The 20,598-nt window shown below is 37.0% G+C and overlaps 1 protein-coding gene across 6 annotated transcripts in view; it reads left to right on the top strand.

The window, feature by feature from the left end:
* The first annotated feature begins 377 nt into the window (after window positions 1–377).
* The window catches only part of LOC106071713 (colorectal mutant cancer protein-like), an 89,886-nt gene continuing 69,665 nt past the window's right edge, over window positions 378–20,598 (top strand). The window contains exons 1-4 of one of the 6 annotated variants that reach the window (XM_056011384.1): window positions 378–696; window positions 2,541–2,706; window positions 3,123–3,433; window positions 3,860–4,032. In XM_056011384.1, the coding sequence (XP_055867359.1) occupies window positions 2,567–2,706; window positions 3,123–3,433; window positions 3,860–4,032 (624 nt within the window). In that variant the 5' untranslated portion in view covers window positions 378–696; window positions 2,541–2,566. Of the gene's footprint in view, window positions 697–897; window positions 1,941–2,365; window positions 2,707–3,122; window positions 3,434–3,859; window positions 4,033–20,598 lie in introns of those variants that run through there. The other 5 variants (XM_056011379.1, XM_056011378.1, XM_056011382.1 and 2 more) reach the window with 5 other exon arrangements.

Below are 20,598 nucleotides of genomic sequence, written 5' to 3'. Positions count from 1 at the left end.
CCGACAATAGTAGCACAGCATCAAACATAACCACAGTGACATTCATCATATCTAAAATAACAACGGTGTTGTTTGGGATTATTTATTTTTGCGTACATTATCTCATGTCATATGTCGAATGTCAAAATGCAAGGGGCCCCCAACGAGGTCAATCCCCCCGGGCCCCCAAATCCTTAGTTACGCCCCTGGACCCTAGTGACGCATCTGAAAAGTAGTGGCCTAAAATTTGTTTCTCCTTTCACGTTTTCTTGTTTCTTTTCCAGTTTTTTTTTTTTTTTTGTCGTTCGAACATTTTAATTTTTTTTTGTTTCTTTCCATTTCCGATTTTGCATCTAAATGTAAATCAGGGCATTATGAGGTTTCCTCACAACAAGGATCGTCTTGACTAAATTTCTATAGACTATAGTCACCAGTGTCTATAGAGTATAGAGAGTATAATAGAGTAGATCTAGTAGAGTCTAGAAATCCCTAGATCTACATACTTAGTATATAGTCATATAGATCTAGGTCTAGATTTTAGATCGATTCTAGACTCTTAATTAATCTAGCTATTCTGATTTTTAATTAAAATTCTAGGTCTACTCTAGTCTATGAGTGTCTTGACGCTTGAGAGCTGCTAAGTGGCTAAGTCTAAAATAAGTACAAGGCTCTACTAACTCTAAGCTGTTACCTGTGTCAATCAACTTATCAAGTCAAGTGTGTCTCAGTTATAGATCTCTCTTACTGTCTATATTACTATATATACTTATTATACTAATCTAGATCTACTACATTTTACTACATCTATCTTAAATCTTATTCTTAGTATATCTACTTAAATCTACTATCTAGTCTAGTATTCTAGTCAAGTCTAGATCTAGTAGCTCTATAAGTATAGTATAGTAGTCTATTTAATATAATTATTATATATTATAAATAAATTATCTCTAGAATAGAATTATAGATCTCTAGTAGTCTCTACTTAGTCGTCTTAGATCTATTCCAGATATTGATTTCAGCCTATTTCAGGATTTTGATGTACTAGAGAGTTCTAGACTTAGAGTCTAGATCTAAATCTAGATGAGTAGATCTATTTATTTATATATTCAATATTCTATTCACTATTGATTTAATAAGTGTTAATAACAGAATACTGATAGGCCTATCATGCCCTATGTCTAGAATGTCTATATCTATATTATTCTATATCTTATGATGTCTTATCTAGACTAGATTAAACAAAATTATTTATAGTAGATTCTACTATACTATTTCTAGATCTAGCCTAGTCTGAAGACTGACTCTAGTCTAGATAATCATACTGTGATTAGTCTACACAACACACTACTCAGTCTCAGTACTCGGATTCTCAGTACCTGTGTTACTATATTTATATACTAGTGAATAATATCATCATTCATCATCCTGTGTGTTTTACCCCTTGTTAGGCCTGTTGTATCATGATAATTATCATGTATGGCTATAGTTTATTAAGTATAACTACATGGACTAGAATGCCACTAGATTTAGATGATCATCTGTTAATCTGTTTGTGGAATAAATGAATTGAATCATGAATCAAGATTACTGACAAGTGTATGTCACAACATTGTCAACATTCATAATGATATTAATTATAGAGATGTAAATTTATAAAATACAGACGTTACTTCAAAAATGAAGATGATACATGTCACAATCTTATGGCGTGCTAGATGAAGATTATCTTGATCTGAACTGCACAACCAATGATCATGATTGCCGAGGATCTAGAAATCATCAGTTGATAAGATGATTCTTTATTAGTTGCTAGTTGATAAGATGATCATCTAGAAGTTGCTAGTCGATAAGACGATCTAAGTATATTATTATTATATTCAATGAAGAAACTTCTCCTCGTCAAATACAAATACTTTAATTCAAAACTTGGAATGTAACAGCTATTCACAATAATTATAATGGTAAACTGTCATTAAGTAACAATGGTTAACTTATTTATACTTTGTTAGATGATCTACACAATATAATAAATTATATCTTCTTCCTTTTGATTTCAACTCAAGACTCAAATAATACACACGTCTTAATCTTAACACTTTCCACTCGAGACTGGAGGCAATCAAGAATCTTCCTAGACTTTTCAGCGTAACCATGTGACTAATATCTCTTTGTTGCATGGCTGACCAGTCTGACCAATAAAATACAACTTAAAATACAATAGAGTTAACATTTCTGACCAATTACAATTATTCTAATAAAAAATTTCTGTATACTTGGATATTCCCGAACTAGCTGAAATCTTGCCGGCGAACCTTAAGCTAAAATTAGACAATGCGTACGTGACACATACATCTTATATGTATATTATATATATAATCTTATTTAGACTGTTAAAGACAATTCTTGCAATCTTGATCAGATTGTAATATAAGGATGGCTGTGTGCTACTCAAGACCTTGTCAAGAAAGAATTAATGTAGATCTAGTCCTAATTATTAATATTAGAATAGATCTAGAACTATAGAATCTTTACTGTAAACTTTGTGCATATTAATATTCAAGTGTGAGCTTTGCTGCATATTTATAAAATGGCAGACAAAGGGAGTAGCAGCAGTGGAAGTGAAAATGGAGATTCAAGAATTTCAAGTCTTTCTAGTGCAAGTGAAGAAGAGCGTTTACGTCGACTTTTTAATAGTTGTGATGGTGATGGAGATGGCTATTTGGATGGGTTAGTAAACTTTTTTTTTTAAATTTTTTCATCTAAGTGATGACTTTGTTCATATTTAACGCTTCCATCAGATAGGTATGCTGTAAAAGTGTTTTTAATGTAAAATATTTAGTACATCATCATAATTTCATAATATTATGAGATGAAAAAATATCATTTTAAGTTTAACTGTTAATATTATCAAAATACATAAATAGGCATCAACAACAAGAAAGGATTATTTTCATTATTTTATAGCAGTTTCAACACTATTAGAAATGCATAAAAAAACATTACTGATAGTTGTTTTTTTTATTCCAAGCTTGTTTTGAAGTAAAATTTGAATTGAAATTTGTCATTTTTTTAAAATCCCAGTTATTTTATTTACATTTTTATAAATGAAATAAATACATTTAAAAAATCATTTTTTTTTACAGAGAAGACTTAACATTTATGTGTCAAATGTTAAATATGGCTGATTCAGTTGATGAAGTGAGACAACAATTAGGTTTAACAGATAGCTCAAAAATATCTTTCGATGATTTTCTTCGCTGCCGCACAAGAGTTATGCTTGAATCAACCATACAGCAAACACAGCATGTTGTGTTTAACAAGATGGCGTCATCATCCTCACCTGCTGTATTATCAGGAGAAGATACTGGCATTGAGTCAGATACCAGTTGCATGGTTGGAAATATTTCCGCTAATAAACTTACTTCTTGGCCTACTTTAAGCAGTGATAGTCTTGGTAAGTTTTGTACACTTTCTGGAACTAATTATTAGGATCTTTATTAAGGTATTTCTATCAACATTAAATATAAACAAGTTCTACTCACTGTACATATCTTTTTTTTTTTACCCTAATTTTTTAATACATAATCAACTTATCAATCTTATTAAATCCACCCTGATTTTTATTTACCGGGTACTGGATATCACTTTATAGAACAAAAAAAATAGTACAAAGTTTTGACTTTTTTTTTTTATTGTTTTAATAAATTGTGTGTACTTATAAATTATACTACTTAGATCTGTGAGTTTGAGTTTTTGTCATATCGGCACAATTTAGGCCATGTCGTGCCCATAATCCCTCTGTATAAAATGTACTACTTACATCTGTTTAAATTGTACTATTTAGATCTGGTTTAAAACTAAAATCTCTCTTTTCATTTAGGGGCACTTTCTTATAGCAAGCCAGAGAGTGCTGACTATGACAGTGGAGCTCGGGATATGAGTCCTGAACCATTGACAATGAGTCTAACACAGCTGATGGAGACTCATGATCCTTATTCATTTAAACAGCTGAGAGAAGTTGGAGCAGACTCATTATTGGATATTGCTAATAGAGTGAGTATCATATAAATGTTTCAATGTTATTAAAATTTCTTTGATTTGTTATGTACCGGTAATAAGCTTTCCTTCGGATCACATCAGCAAGGTCTAGAGAGGGACCATGATTCATGGGCCACCCATAACCCCTTTATTTAAGACCAAGGAATGCACCTTGCAGAGGAAACTCTGGTGCTGCTGCAAAGTGGCTAAAACAACACAGGAAACAACAGTTATGGGTTGATCAGTCACTCCAGATGCTGCTCTGTTTCAAGACTTCCGCTGCATATGGCTTGCAAATAAATGCACACAAAAAAACACCAAATTATGACCAATAGCCAACAGGGCTTTAAAAGGGGCATCAGTAATGGTGATGAAAATCTGACTAGTGTTAGCAGCTTCAAATACCTTGGAGCTATTGTCTCAGGTGAGGGAATGAAACCTGAATTTGAGTTTTGAATTTAGGCACATCGGCACAATTTAGGCCATGTCGTACTCGTAATCCAGTAAGGATCACTCTCCCTTTATATAACAAGGGCTAAATTCTATACAGTTAAATCATTAAAAACAAGGTCTATTCACAGTTAAAATATAGTAAAGGTAGTAAAAATGTAATAATTTGGTAAAAATCTTATGTAAATATTATATGTTCACAATTCATAAATCAGATCTTCGTAGACAAGCCCACCTCCCAGACAAAGCCCAGTACCTTCCCAGGGTCGACATTGTCGAATAGTGTTTTTAAGTAGAGATGGGAATCGAACCCAACTTTTAAAGTTCAAGTTCGGTTCGATGGCGAGTATAGTTCGGGTTCGGTTCGGTCAGGTCCAAAGTTCGGGTTCGGCTTGGTTCGATGTTATGAAATTATGTAATAGCAAAATTAAGTTATAATTAGGCTTAATGAAATGTATTAGTTAAAACACTTTCGTTTGAATTTTTCATAAAACAAATACTTTGCAACATATAATAGGCCTATGGGCAATACTCATTCCAAAATAATGTTGCCTACATTAATTTCAAGGGTTGTAAAAAATTTCTTAATGAGTCAGTTTCACACAACTATATATAGTAGGCCTATGGTCAGTTTTTTTTTCGAAACAGTGTTGCCTATATAAATAGTAAGCGTTGTAAAAGTTTCTTGATGGAGATAGAATTAAAGATGAGGCAGGTTTTCGCTCAAGTCTGCAAGGGGTTTAATTCCGGGCGGGGCGCGGCGCTAAGCGTATTCTAAACTTTTTCTCATAGTAAGAAGAGAGAATTTTTAAAAAGCTAATATTTATGTTTTCTTTCAGAACGCACTATTTATCTTATTTTTTAAAAAGTCGAGGGCCATATTAAATTTAGTAATAAAGAAGCAGCCCTGGCCAATAGTATTATGCGAGGGACATTCTAGGTAGGCCAACATATTGCACACGTAATTCTGTAATTCTGTAAAAGGCGTGATCTTTTTCAAAAATATTCTTTGTGTTAAGACGTCTCTGTCACGAACTTTTTTTTTTCATTCATAAGTCGTCATTATAATGAATAGCAATAGACGGAAGAAATTCGACTATTATGACACAAAAAATCCAGAAAAATCACACTAGCGGAGATGTTTTAAAATGTGTTCTTCAAAACGTTTTGACCCATATTGTTGCATACGCGCCTCGCAAAAGCAGTCTACATTTAACAAGGACTTATTAGAAGATACTATGACATCTCCTACTTAATATATTTTAATTTTTAAACATATAATTTTACTAATATTCAGATAAGTTACACTGAAAGGAAAACATTTGTTTCGACGCCCCCTTTCCTTGTTAGTTGATTTATCGCTTACAAACAGCTAGTACAATTGAACCAGTGGCGTAGCTAGCTATTTGCGGGTGGTACGGGCCGCACGGTGCATCAAGTGACAAGGGGCTTCAAAAAAAGGACAATTTAAACTTTCTCAGTAAAAACTGTACAAGCTCAGACTATTCCATTTGAAATGTAAACGTTTATTTATTTAGCTACTTTGTTGATATCCTGTAATAAGAAATAAAGGAACACTGAAGAGTAACCTAAAACAAGGCTTTATTAAACTAGAACGACACATGAACTGACGAAAGAGACTTGGACAGTAGCACACTAGATCAATGTTGTGAACACATTCTCACGACGTTACACAAACATAAACAAATAGTAACTATTTCACCACATTCACCCCGCCTAGAATTAAAATAGCAAGTATAATAATATAGTAGGCCAATAGCATAAATGAAGAGAGAATGCCAGTGCCTGTAATACAATAGATTATCAATGGATCAATAAATAGTGTCGAAATATTAATTTCTCTAGTAAACAATAGTGAATGGTGATACAAAGAAACCTAAAAACCAGTATCTGTTGTATGACTTATAAACAATTAATAGTTTCTGTTTTAAGTATTAACAAATAGTGTAGTAAGTAAACATGTACGTAAGTAAGTGAAACGTAAACTCTAGTATCAGTAGCAAGAGATAAACAATGCCAGTTTATGTAGAACATAAGTAGTGCAATAGAGGAACAACTCTAGACTCTATAGTTCGGTCTGGTTCTTCTCTCTCTTAAGTTGTAACGGGGTTGACTATCCTGTTCTACAGTTTGGGAGTCACTAGCGAGTTCCTGAGCGTCAATTGGGGTATTTTCAAGAGGAAGCGCTCGGAGGTCCTCAGAGCCTACCAGGGGTTCTTTCCTTTCTTGTATCACCGTAGGGGTGTTTACTGGTACTTCCGTGTTTTGAGTTTCTGGAGGATATTCATTATCCTCACCCTGAGGGAAGAACGAAGGTTCACTTGTTGTTGTGGATGGGGAGGGGGTGGGAGCCAAGCGTCTTAGAGAGACCGTCTCCTCTTTACCGCTGGGCAACCGTACGACGGCATATTGGGGGTTACACATCAGCAGGTCGACTTCCTCCGTGAGAGGATCATACTTTGAAGATCGGTTCTCTCTTCTCAGCAACACTCGACCTGGGCTAGATAGCCAAGTGGGGATAGATATCCCGAAGGAGGATTTCCGGTTGAACCGGAAAACTCTCTCGTGTGGAGTTTCGTTTGTTGCCGTAGATAGTAATGATCTAATCGAGTATAGGGCCTGGTTCAAGACAAGCTCCCATCTCGAGTTCGGGAGATCGAATTCTTTCAGTGCTAAAGTAACAGCGTTCCATAGAGTTTTGTTTAGTCGTTCAATTTGTCCGTTGCATGAAGGATTAAAAGCGGTTGTTCTACTTGTAGCTATTCCCCTCTCGTGCAGAAAGGATTGCACCTCCCTCGACATAAAGGCCGTACCTCTGTCAGAATGGACGTACTCTGGCATCCCAACTAAGGAAAACAGCTGATTTAAACACTTTATGACAGTAGATGAGGACATATCGGGACATGGGTAGGCAAATGGGAAGCGTGAGTACTCATCCACCATTGTTAATAAGTATTTGTTGTGAGTAGCAGATGGGAGTGGCCCCTTAAAATCGATGCTTACTCTCTGAAATGGTTGGGTAGCCTTGATGAGGGTGCCTGAAAACTGTTTGAAGAATCTAGGCTTCAGTTCAGCGCAAGTTTTACATTGGTTTACCACTTTGCGGACGTCCTCGCAGGAAAAAGGTAAGTTCTTAGTCCGAACGAAATGGAGGAGTCTCGTGACCCCTGGGTGACAGAGGTTGTTGTGTAACAGTTTGAGGTCTTCTCCAGTCATTGCTGACGCAAAGTGGTTTCTTGAAAAGGTATCCGCCGCAGCGTTTTGTTTCCCGGGTCGATATACGACGTCATATTGGAAACAACTAAGCTCCAGTCGCCATCTTTGTATCTTTTCGTTTTTGATCTTGCCCTTGTTCTGCTGGTCAAACATAAAAGACACTGAGCGTTGATCTGTAACCAATGTGAAGGGTCTACTGATAAGGTAATGTTGCCATTTTCTCAGGGCTTCTACGATAGCGTATGCTTCCTTTTCTACTGCTGAGTGTCTGCGTTCACTATTCGTGAGTGTTCTTGAAAAGAAGGCGACAGGACGGCCTTCTTGATTAAGAGTGGCGGCAATCGCGATGTCGGAGGCATCTGTTTCGACTGTTAGAGGTCGATTGTAATCTATCGTCGACACAGCAGCGTTTTCAAGTTCGTGTTTTAGCTGTTTAAAAGCTTCTTGAACTTGTTCAGGGGGAGGAAAGGCTTTGTTGTTTACCAATAAATGGATCTTGTTGGAGAAATTTGGGATCCATTGAGAATAATAGGACAGTAGTCCAATCACCCGCTTTTGTGATTTCATGTCTTGTGGTGGAGGTAGGTTTCTCAATGCTTGAAATCTTTCGGGGTCTGGTCTTAATTGCCCTTGTGAGATTTCGTAGCCTAGGAGGCATACTTTATTAGTCGCAATAGCACTTTTATCATTGTTGAAGGTGATACCGTACTTTTTAGCGGCATTGAGAAATCTCTGTAGATTCTGGTCGTGGCTACTGGGGTCAAGTCCGCAGATGGTAACGTTATCCACGTAAGCGAACGTGTCCTGTAGCCCTGCCTCCTCAATTATTGTGTTGATCGTCCTTTGAAATGCAGCGACTCCGTTTGTCACTCCAAAAGGAATGCGGCAAAACTGATAAAGCTTTCCGCCAGCCTCGAACGCCGTGTACTGCTTTTCATCATCCCTAATAGGTATCTGGTGGTAAGCGCTTTTGAGGTCAAATGTACTGTACATTGAGTATTTAGATATTTCCTGCACCAGTTCATCAACTTTTGGCACGGGGTACGCGTCGAGGTAAGTGAATCGATTGATGGTTTGGCTATAGTCGATAACCATTCTCTTTTTGTGCCTTTCATTAGTTGTTACAATTATCTGGGCTCGCCACGGGGACGTGGAAGGCTCAATAATTTTGTCAGATAGGAGTCTCTTGATTTCATTTTGAATGAATTTGGAGTCAGGCATAGAATATTTTCTAGATTTAGTGGCTATGGGGTGGCAGTTAGGAGCAAGATTAGCGAAGAGGCGAGGGGCTTCAACTCGTGCAGCTTTCAGCGTACAGACCTGGAGAGTGCTCCGTTTTCCCTCAAATGGGATCATCAGTTTTTCATGCTGGCTGATGAAATCTAGCCCTAAGATTACATCAGATACTAGTCCATCTAGTAGTGAGAGCTTAACACTTTCGTATTGTTCATCTTTGTACTTTATTTTTGCGAAAATATGGCCGTGAGTAGTGCGAGAAAGATGTGTAGAGGCCATGTAGATTCTGTTTCTGGACGTTTCTAATTTCCATCTGTACCTTTTAGCAATTGAAGAAGATATATAGCTTTCACTGCTCCCCGTATCTACGAGAGCCTTCAATGGTACTCCATTGACGAGTATTGAAATAGTAGATTTAGTAAGACCGGACGCTGGTGTCGATGCCCAGGAAGATCCAACGGTTGTAGTCCGAGACGTCTCATCATCTGCTTTCACTATGGCTGAGGTTATAGATTTGAGTGTCTGTCTGGTCGATCTACAGACTTTCTGGAAATGGCCCCTCTTACCGCACAAGTTGCATGTAGCGTCGCGGGCCGGACATCTAAAGCGTTGATGTGGGCTGTTTCCACAAAAGAAACATCTTTTACTAGTCGCCGCACTCACCTCGTGTTCTACTTTTGTCGTTGGAGAAAGGCTCTCCTCGTCGGCGCTAGCTCCACAGGGAGTTTCAGGGTGGATGTTATACGCCATGGCATGGTTATGGGCATATTCAAGTTGTCTTGCCTCTTCATAGGCGCACTGTAGAGTTAAAGTAGATTTCTCTAAGAGTCGCAGCCTTATGCTGTTTGAAGCCAGTCCAGTAATGAAGGCGTCTCTTACGAAGATATCTCTGTGTTCTTCAGCGGTGACAGCTTTGAAGTCACAGTCTTTGGCCATACTTTTAAGCTTAAGTAGGAAGGAGTCAACGGTTTGTCCGTTCTCTTGTCGACAAAGAGTTATCATGTGCCATGCAAAAATTTCGCTTTTAGGCTTCACGTAGACATTTTGTAGAACTTTGATTGATTCTTCGAACGTGGTACACTCACTTATGTACTGAAATACGCTCGAAGAAACGTAGTTTTCCAGTAATTTCTTTTTGTCAATCTCACAGTGAGAGACTGAGGAGATGAAATTCTCAAATGTTCTGAGCCAGTGCAGCCACTTCTGGGCAGCCGATGGCGAGCTAGGCTCTATGTCTAGCTCTTTTGGCCTAAATAGCCGTTCCATTTGTATAATTACTTTTACTTACAGACTGAGAATAGTGTTGAACGAAAATCCAAAAAAGATACGTGAGGCACATAGATCCATAGAATTGAAAATTTCTAGTTTAATAAATTGTAATAAGAAATAAAGGAACACTGAAGAGTAACCTAAAACAAGGCTTTATTAAACTAGAACGACACATGAACTGACGAAAGAGACTTGGACAGTAGCACACTAGATCAATGTTGTGAACACATTCTCACGACGTTACACAAACATAAACAAATAGTAACTATTTCACCACATATCCTCTATTCTTTCTAAACTTAAATATTAACTAAAGTCTAGCCTGAGTTTACTAGGCTTGTTTACATCTCAAATTAACACACTTTTAGACATCCACGTTACTTTCTTCTAAGGAAAATATTAAATGGCAAAAAAGTTTTCAGAAATTGTTACCACCCCCCCCCCCACCAAAAAAACAACAACTGTTTAGCTTCTCCTGCAAACTCTTTTCTCAAGATCAAGTATTAGGCTACATCAGCATGAAATTGGATTAAACGATCGATGGAGGTTATCACCAAGAACTGAATAGGAAGAAACCAGCAGAACATTCAAACAGCTGGGAGGAAATGTGTAAAGGGCGGTATTTACAGCGATGGTTAAGATTTATTGAAACAAGAAGGAAAAACTAGAAACCCTACATAAAGAGACTCTTGTACATCATTTGTTTAGCTCTCCAATCAGAATCTGGCACTCTTGGGCATCACGAACAATTTGAAGAAGAATTGGAAGAACAAAAATGAAGGTAATTTGTTGGAGTTAGTGATATTACTATCTAGTGGACTCCACTCCTGAAGGAACATTGGGTTCGAACCAAGCTTACAAAAATACATAAGAATTTATTGTAATTATGGGTGGTCATGGAAATAGATCATACAACAATTAAAACTAGCCATCTATTTTTCGATTTTTTTCGATCCTATACCTGGCATCTAAAAGTTGGACCTAGCTTCCAACATTGACGGTAATGGATAACAACGAGTCTTTCTTGGGCTTCATCCACACTAAGAGTAAGAATGCCTGTGGAATCTTTGCGGTTATTTTAGAAAAACTATGTTCGTATGGCTCAGAAATAATGGACTGCGGAGGTTAAGACTTTGATATTTGCTGTTCTCATGAAAGTTCAACACTAGGATGTCCAAATCTCTAAATCTGGGCAGAATTTAAGCTGCTGAAGCTGAAGTCGATGTAGTTCTATTTTTCGATATACTCTACCATTTCTAGAGGACCTCACTGAAGCCAGTATTACCTTTGCTGAAAGCATATGCTCAGACCTAGGGATTAGTGCAAAACCTCTTCGTATTGGCCACAAGAAAAAGATGCCTGGCGAAATAAATGAAGATTCTGTATTGACACACAAGAACGATACCGAACGAAATTTATTATCTGTTGTACTGGACTGTTTAAGAGATTATCACAAAATTTGAGCACCTTATAAAGTGGCTGAAAATTTTGATTTTTTGTCACTATCCCAATTTTTGGATCCTCAGATTGAAAAAAATCTTGAGTGCTCCTAGCGAAATTAACAAAACTGAATTTTGTCTGGAGCGAAAGAGGCTTCAATGACTTATCAAAGTTTCTTCAGAAGTACCAAATTTATTTATTATACACGAATTTCCGGGGAAAAAATTGATTTCGCCAGCAAATTAAACACGTAGAATTCATTGGAAGCATTTTTTGTCTTTGTTAGATTAATTTTTTTGCGAATTAACAATACTTATTTTCTGGGGGTGGGGAGTCTTCATTTTGCTGTTATGTTTTTTTTTTTTGAGGGCATCACGAGGAGCTCCCGCACTGAGCATCAAATACCCTAGCTATGCCACTGAATTGAACCAATAAAGACGTTTTATATTATTACTTAATAAATTTTTCTTATGCGAGCAGCTCAATATAGCCTAACTGTTATTACAATATTCACATATTTAACTTGAGATTGAGATATTAATGAAATATACTGATATTTAAACGAAATCTAGCTCACCACAAAACAACGTCTTTACTCTTTCATTTCTCAAAATTGTCTGCCGTTTCACATTTTCATTACTCTAATTTATTCATCCTCATCATAAATGCATACACAAATCAATCGCTTAACCTCTTCTTACCGCCGCCAGGAAACACACATACACTCAGGAAGTTGCGTCCCCTTCCTCCCCCAATTCGAGGTACTCGCCATCTCCACAATCATGCATTAAAAATACTGATTATCAATAATGCAAACCAGAATAATAGTAATAATATTCCTATATGGAATACTTCACAATTTTTAAACATACAACACTAAAAAGAAATGTAAATACCGTTATTTAGAAATTAAATATTAAGTTTTTAAAGTAGTTCTAATATTAAATATTTATAAAAGAGATTCCGTTTTAAACTGATTTTACTATGAAAAGAAGATAATTAAATATATTTTAAACTAGAATACATATGAACTTATTGAAGATTTATATCTACACTCTATTGTCGGCCAAAAATATTCTACTAACTAACAGCCATTTCAATAAAAGTAACAATATTTTAAAATTGACTTTCTACTTACTAGATGTACTGAGAGGGCGGGCTAATCGGTTCTAAAGAAATATTGTAAACAGCCCGCGAAAATTCAGGGACAGGGAGAGTCGGCACCCAATGGAAAAACCCATGGGAATACCTCGCGCGCGCGTTTATTTTTCTTTAGTTTCAAAAACACCACCTCCCCCCTTTTCTGTCCCAAGTTTGGATAATGGAATCATTAGAATTAAAATAAAATATTTAAGTATTTTATTATTATTATTATTAAACCAAAAAAAAAAATAATAAAGGGATGTAGAAATTGCTAAATTAGTTCAGTTAAGATAAGGAGGGATCGTTCGGTTCGTACCGAGCAGTTTCAAAGTTCGGGTTTGGTTCGGTTTGGTCATAAGTAAGGTTCGAGTTCGGTTCGTTTCCCATCTCTATTTTTAAGTTGTGTGCTCTAAAAAATTTCTCCATAACATCCAGGTATCTGGGACAATCAATGAGGATATGTTTCAAAAGAGTGTGTGATGTAGGTGTGGCCAATCCTAAGTCTTGACATGGTCGTGCTGGTACCACGCCTTGTCAGACCCTTAGATGTGGGCCGCCATCTGACTCCGCCACAATCTGCCTGAGTTTGTTGTGAGTCTCAGCCTCCCATCGGTCCTGCCGCTCTCGATAGGTGGCAGAGGCAATACTTTGTCCAAGCAGGGAATATGAGTTCCTGACACCACGTGATTAAGGGCTCTCTTTGCTTCTCTGTCTGCGGCTTCGTTTCCCTCAATGCCCACATGGGAGGGGACCCAGATGAAGTTGACATCCTTATGGTCGGCTGTTATTTGGTCCAACAGCTTTAGGCTCTTATGTACCAATGGAATGTCAGTCTTCATCCGCCCCAAAGCTTGCAAAGCAGATTTGGAGTCAGAGCAGATTATACATTTTCTCCTTTCTGATGCTTTGACAGCCATAAGTGAAAGCGATATTGCATGTAATTCGGCCGTAAAGTTGGAGCAGCCATCGTTAAGTCTACGTGAGATTAATTTGTTCCGAAAGGAGCAGACACATGCGACCTTTCCATCCATTTTGGATCCATCAGTGTAGATGGTGCCACAATCTCCTTTTTTTGCTTCTATTCTGGGGCAAGTAGTTTAATGGTTTTTTTTTATCCATATATATATTCTTATTAGTTCGGCACCTGTGCTCCCCACTCGCCATCGAGTTCAACAAGGGGATGTCCAGAATGAGCCCACCAGGGCTACACAGGTGCTATACTCATTCAGCTGCTGCATCGGACAAATGTCCGATACAGCAGCTCCCTGATTGACCCTCCAGCCACTGCCCTCCAGCATAGGTCTTAAGACCTATGCTGGTAGCTCAGCATGACCAGCCGGTTGACCCAGAGCGGGCCATCTGGGCCTCAGGTCTAGGGGAACTTGGAGCCAAAGTATTGTGTTGTGGGGTTCCATCCTCAGATAGACACCCACTCAAACACTAGTATCTCTTTAGCCCCCCTTACCCGTCGCAGTCCACGGCAAACGGACTGGTCTAAGACATAGGGATGTTTTAAAGATAAGGAGACAGAGTGATGGTCAATGAAGGCAGACTGAGAAAAAGACACAATGATAGAAAAGAAGTAGGGCACTTTTGAGCTCCAAAAGTGCTAAGGAAAGAGGAGCGCAGTTTAACGTCATGTCTCGGGACGGGAATGAAACCTGAACTACTGGCCCAAATAGCACACTCCACAGCAGCCCTTTCAAAACTTTAAATAATATGGAAAGACAAAGTCTTAGCCCTCGGCACCAAAATAAGACTGATGCACTCCATGGTCATGGCCACATTTTTAAATGGTTGTGAGTCTTGGACGCTTACTGCAGAGTTAGAGAGGGTGATCCTAGCAATGGAATTGAGATGCTACAGAAGGTTCCTAGGTATCACATTCAAAGACCGCTTCACAAACCAAGAGACTAGAGACAGGGTTAATGCAGCGATTGGACCCCATTATGACCTGCTATCGTAAAAAAATGCAAGCTTAAAATCTATGGCCATATTTCAAGATCTTTGGGGCTCGCAAAGACCTTCCTTCAGGGAACAGTACCAGGAAAAAGAAGAAGAGTCAGACAGAGAAAGCAATGAGAGGACAACATAAAAGAATGGACTGGCCTGCCATTGAAAGAGGTTCTAACTAAGGCAAAAGACAGGAATGTAGAAAGACGGTCGATGAGTCCTGCATGGTGCCCCAACGGTCCAATAGACTAAGGCATAAGTAAAAGATTAAAAAAAAAAGAACTGAAGCATCTCTGTATATAATTCTTTTCGTCGCCCAACCACGTGGAACACGCTTGCACGCTGACGCTCTAACCCTCAATGAAAAAGTCATGGAAAACTTTGTATTTCTGCAAGTCAGACCCCATGTAAATTTAGCTGCAAAAAAAGAGGGGGGAACCTCTACGGGGACACCACGCACACAAGCAATTCTGACTCTCTAACCCTTTGTAATGCCCTTCGTTTCATAACCATGGCCACCGCTTTACATATATTTCGTGGAGTCAACAGGTCTTTCAATGTAGTTTAAATTCCTGCATCAGGTAACTGATTATTTCTATCAGTCGCATATTTCTCTAAAAAAAAAAGGTCAATGACGAAACTGTTGCTCTCGAAATTTGCAAGATGGCTGTAAGCTTTGTATGCGAACATTGGGATAACTATGGCGACCCACTGTCCATTGTTCTTACTCACAGAAGCACAGTCATACACTCTGCTCGACAATACGCTGCCTACATAAATACTTACGACCTTTATGGTGTTGAGGCTGAAATTGTAGAGATGTCTCAAATACTTCCCGCTACTATCAATATTCACTTCCGAGAATGTCCGCATGACCCTCCTCAAGTTTACAATCGCAGTCGTTTTCCCAAACCCACACCATTTGGGCAACTGTGTCTTTCAGGAAGTGTTCACCCCTCACTAAATAGCGACTAGTTTAGAATAAATGTGCTGAAAAAAAATTTTTGTTTTGTTCAGCAACACATTTGTTTCATGATATTATATATATATATATATATATATATATATATATATATATATATATATATATATATATATATATATATATATATATTATATAATTCTCCTCTTCCCTCAAGAGTTTGGATGGACGAGAAGAAGAAGTAAAGGAAAGATCACTCTCTTATTTCTGCGGATAGTCACCCCGCGAAACAACAAGAGGGGGGGGGGGGGGAGAACAAGTGGGTCGATACGGATGGCTGCACTCTGGACTGTCATACCCTGCCCGCTCCCATCCCCTTTCGTCCTGCGGGAGGTTTTGGACTAGGAAGTAAACTATCGTCAACTCTGAAGGAACATCCGAAAACATTTTACAAGCAAACGTTTTACAAACACTAAATAGCAGCGCCAGACTTAACCATTGTGACCAAGAAGTCATGGAAAGAGAACAAGTAATCTACTATGTATATTTAAAGGTCACTAAATAGCAGGGCCGGAATTAACAATTTTGGGGCCGAATGCTAGACGGATTTTCGTGGGGCCAAGTTTGGGTAGGGAAGCGGATAATAAGTGAAATTTAAGAGTTTGTATTAAAAAATAAATTCGTCGATGCATTTTATACATTCTTTACTACGTACAGAATTACTTTACGAGCCTTGCGTGTAGCAAAGTCATACAGTATATCATAATAATTCTGTTTCCAACATAGATCACACTCAATAGCAAGAATTACCAGATGTTTCAATCTATCTTTGAGAATTGTTGACCTTAAGTAATTCTTCATTAGTTTGAGGCGCGAGAAGCTTCATTCACCAGATTACACAATTACGGCTAATGCATAATGCCGTTTTTATTTATCGCGCGTAGGTTTGGCGTTTTCCATATTGAATGACCCCCCAAAATGACATTTTGTGTCTATATATTTCCGTATATTTTAAGAACTTTTTCGTATATTTTGCAATTTCGGGAGATTTCCAGGAGCTCCTGGTAAATCGACAGGAGGGCGCGGGAAATCTCTTTTTAGTTATAAAATGATTTAATTTAATGATTTATACAATTGAATAAGCGTGGGTGCTATAAAAGTGCGAGCTTACTGCGGTCGTATAGGTTGCATCGGCCTAAGGCCCGCCCTGCAAAATAGCGGCGTATGCTACGCCGCCGGTCGACTAGTGTGATTTAATTTAACTCTTAGGTCTCTATGGTTTATGTATAATACTAGCTGATACCTATGTTACCAATGGTTTTAATAGTTGGCATATGTGTTTATTTAATTTGGAACACAAACAAATCTATAAAAATTCAGGTCGAATTACAATGCTCCACTGCTTGCAACACAATTTTCTAGTCCTAAAATTCTATGTCTTTTTAGCGGCCCCCGTAAGGGGAAAAGCAGCCATTAGGTTTTTGCAAAATGTCCATCTGTCGCACTCTGATCTCGAAAACTAAAAGAGAAATGAAAAATTTGAAAAGTTTAGGTGCAACGGTTACTTTTGGTTTTCTAAAAGCAAACCATTTAATTTATAAAATTTATTAATTTATTATGCAAGCAATTTTTTCATAAAAATACACCAATTTTAAAACAATTACATAAATGTAAGGGACGTAATGTTACAATATGTTAACAAATAAAAACAATTTTTTGTGTATTTTCAGTATCGAATATATTTATAAAATGTACAAGAAATGTTCACAACAAATATAAATATTAGTTAAAGGTGTTTTTTTCTGGTCAACTAGCTGTTAAAATTAAAAGAAAACATTTATGTTTGTTTATAAAGGCTTTGAATGCACTTTGTATGTAAATATCATGCACATTTTTTAAAATGGACTTTTTATGCCACGACTTTCGTGCAGTAGAGTAACAAGTAGCGGCAAAACATGTTACTAATCAGTTTTCTGAAAACTTTTTAAAGTAATCAATTTTTTTTTGTTTAGTGCCCACATCATGATAAAAGACGCTTATTTTGTGCGTTTTGTTTGCAGGTCGGTCTGTCTGTCACGGTTAAAAACAACAACTCTAAAAGCGATTGAAAATCTGATTTAACCCATAATGTTCCTTCCGAAACATCTCAAAAGTTTTAAGATTTTTCCGGATGTTTTTGTGAAAACAAATCAATTCCAACCAATTTATGTAAAATCGCAATTTTCTCTTACACTACATTTAATTTTCTAGCCAAAACATTAGAAAATCTAATTATCGTTAATCTTATGTTCCAATTTTTAAGGAAAACAACTTCCTAACACCAAAGTATGGTTTGAAAATCTCTCCACAAGGCTATGATACATCTAATTTTCATACGAGACCATCCCAAAAATTTAATTAACGTTATTTGATTTATCTGGAATACGTATTTCTCTCACTGTATATATTGTTACGTTCTCCTACTATCCCAGACTCTCTTCCAACTGCACCACACGACACAACGAACTTAGAGTACCTCACAACTCAGGGCTCCAAAGTATCAGTAACAGTTTTGGCAACAACATTACACTAACTGTCCAAAAACCTAGCCTTGTTTCGCCTGACTTCACACACTGTGCTATTTCTAACTTCGCCTCTTACTGGTCACATTGCGAGGTAACGTGAAGTCTCTTGACTCTAACAAACTCGCTCTTATATAGGGTCTCTACTGGCCTTCCAGAACCGGATGGAACGTCGCTTGACCACTCAAGTTGATTACATTCGCCGTGTGCGAAATATTAACACACAGGTTCTTGCCGAACTGGCGTATACTGTCGCTGGTCACGGTTGACCGCTCGTCTAGCGCTGGACTTGGGCGATTTGTGTAGGCTTAAAACACACACAGCCTACGACCATCTGTGTCACCACCACCAGGTTTATAACAATATATATACATCCGGAACAATCTATTCTAGAAACTTAAAAAACTATTGTGATGTTTCGGAAGGGAAATTAAATTTTAGTCAGATTATCAATAGCTTTTCTTGTTTTTTCGATATATATATATATATATATATATATATATATATATATATATATATATATATATATATATACACGACAGACAGACTGACAGACAAAACGCAAAAAATACGTCTTTAATCCTTATATATATATATATATATATATATATATATATATATATATATATATATATATATATATATATATACACTATTAAATCCACCAATTAAACGCCCCGCATTACAATGCTACCCCACAGCTAACACAATTTTCTAGCCCTCAGGCTCTATAAGACCCTTTATTTTTGTCTCTTTCATCCTTCAATCGAACTGCCCACAAACCCATATTATGGAGAATGCCCAAACACTTCTTAGGCCCACCAGTTGCAGTCTTCCTATCTACCTGCATAATAATGCCCCCCTCTATTTTTAATTAAACGTCTCTCCCCCAACAATATACTTTTGTCCCTTGTATATTTAGTGGAACAGCCATTTTATAGACTAGGACTGCTTTATTGATCCTTACGGAAATTTGTTGTAATTACAAGGACTCTTTTCTCATATAAAGACAACTCAACAGAAAAATACACATAAATACAACAGACACAACATTAAGAGTTCATTCAGCGACTACACACAGGTATCTTGGTGTTTTTCATGTTCCCTGATCAATGAGTGGCTGTGATAGAGTCTGACCGAGTGAGGTACGAACGAGTTTTTGTACCGCTCCGTTCTTGTTTCGATTGACAGCAGTCGCCCACTTCACGACGACCTGACGTAGTTCTGATGGAGCGGGTGGCCGATTTTTTCGATTTTTCTTAGGCACTTTTGTTCAAAAAGTTCCTTTAAATGTGGTAATGTGAGTGTAATTTTTGATGCTTTTTATGATGTTTTCTAGACGTCGCAACAGTTTAGATGAGGTGTTGCCTTGCCAACAAGTTATTCCGTATGTTAGCAGATTTTGTATAGTCGCGCCGTAAAAAGTCTCAAGGATCTTCTTGTTTAGTTTAAAGCTATTGAGTTTGTATCATTATGTAAATTTAGTTCTTAATAAGTCTATTATAGACTATAGATTTAGACATAAATATTTAGATTATTAGATCTATAATATAATTATTATAATCCGTGTTCTTAGACTTAGAGGACTTATTAGATATAGATCTAGACTAGTACTAGTAGACTCTTAAATTATTTTAGATCTAGAACTATAGACAACATGTAGTGTGACTAGAGTAGTGCCCTAGAATTAGAAAAGGATAGATAATCAAGTAGATCTAGAATAATCTAGACTAGATCTAGTCAATAGATTTAGACCTAGTAGTAACAAATAAAAATAAAAAGTAACATTTGAGCCTAGGTCATTAGAATACATTTTGGTTAGAATTCATCATATAATATAGGAGTTAGAGCTATTGATTTCAAACAAAGGACATAATTATGAATTTAAAGTTTTCTTACTTTTAATTATACTATTTACATCTAATTTATAAGAAGCAAACTAGTATTGTTATTAAAGTAATATAATTGAAGTTTTATTTATTGCGTACAATATGGCTGACAAACGTAAACACGTGTATGTTCCACATTGGGGCCCTAAATTCCAAATTTTCAACCTGAGTGTTCCACATTCTGGGTCTTGGGGGTAGGCATGTCTGCGCCTAGATATTTATATGCCTTTACTTGTTCTATAGATGTAGTGTTTATTTGCAATTCACGTATAGTTTGTTTTTTCTTTCTAAAATCTATTATAAGTTCTTTAGTTTTTGTGACATTCAGTTCTAGAAAGTTGTCGGTGCACCAGTTTGTAAACTCTTCTATCGAGCTTCGATACTGAGTTTCGTCTCCTGAAATAAGACCGACTATGGCAGTATCATCAGCGAATTTAATGAGTTTAACTGAGTCATAGATGCTTATGTCATTAGTGTAAAG

This window comes from Biomphalaria glabrata, chromosome 14, assembly GCF_947242115.1.
Source record: "Biomphalaria glabrata chromosome 14, xgBioGlab47.1, whole genome shotgun sequence".
NCBI classification, from domain to species: Eukaryota; Metazoa; Mollusca; class Gastropoda; family Planorbidae; genus Biomphalaria; species Biomphalaria glabrata.
Note: the sequence above shows the minus strand (reverse complement) of the source record. Positions and strands in the feature narration are given on the sequence as shown.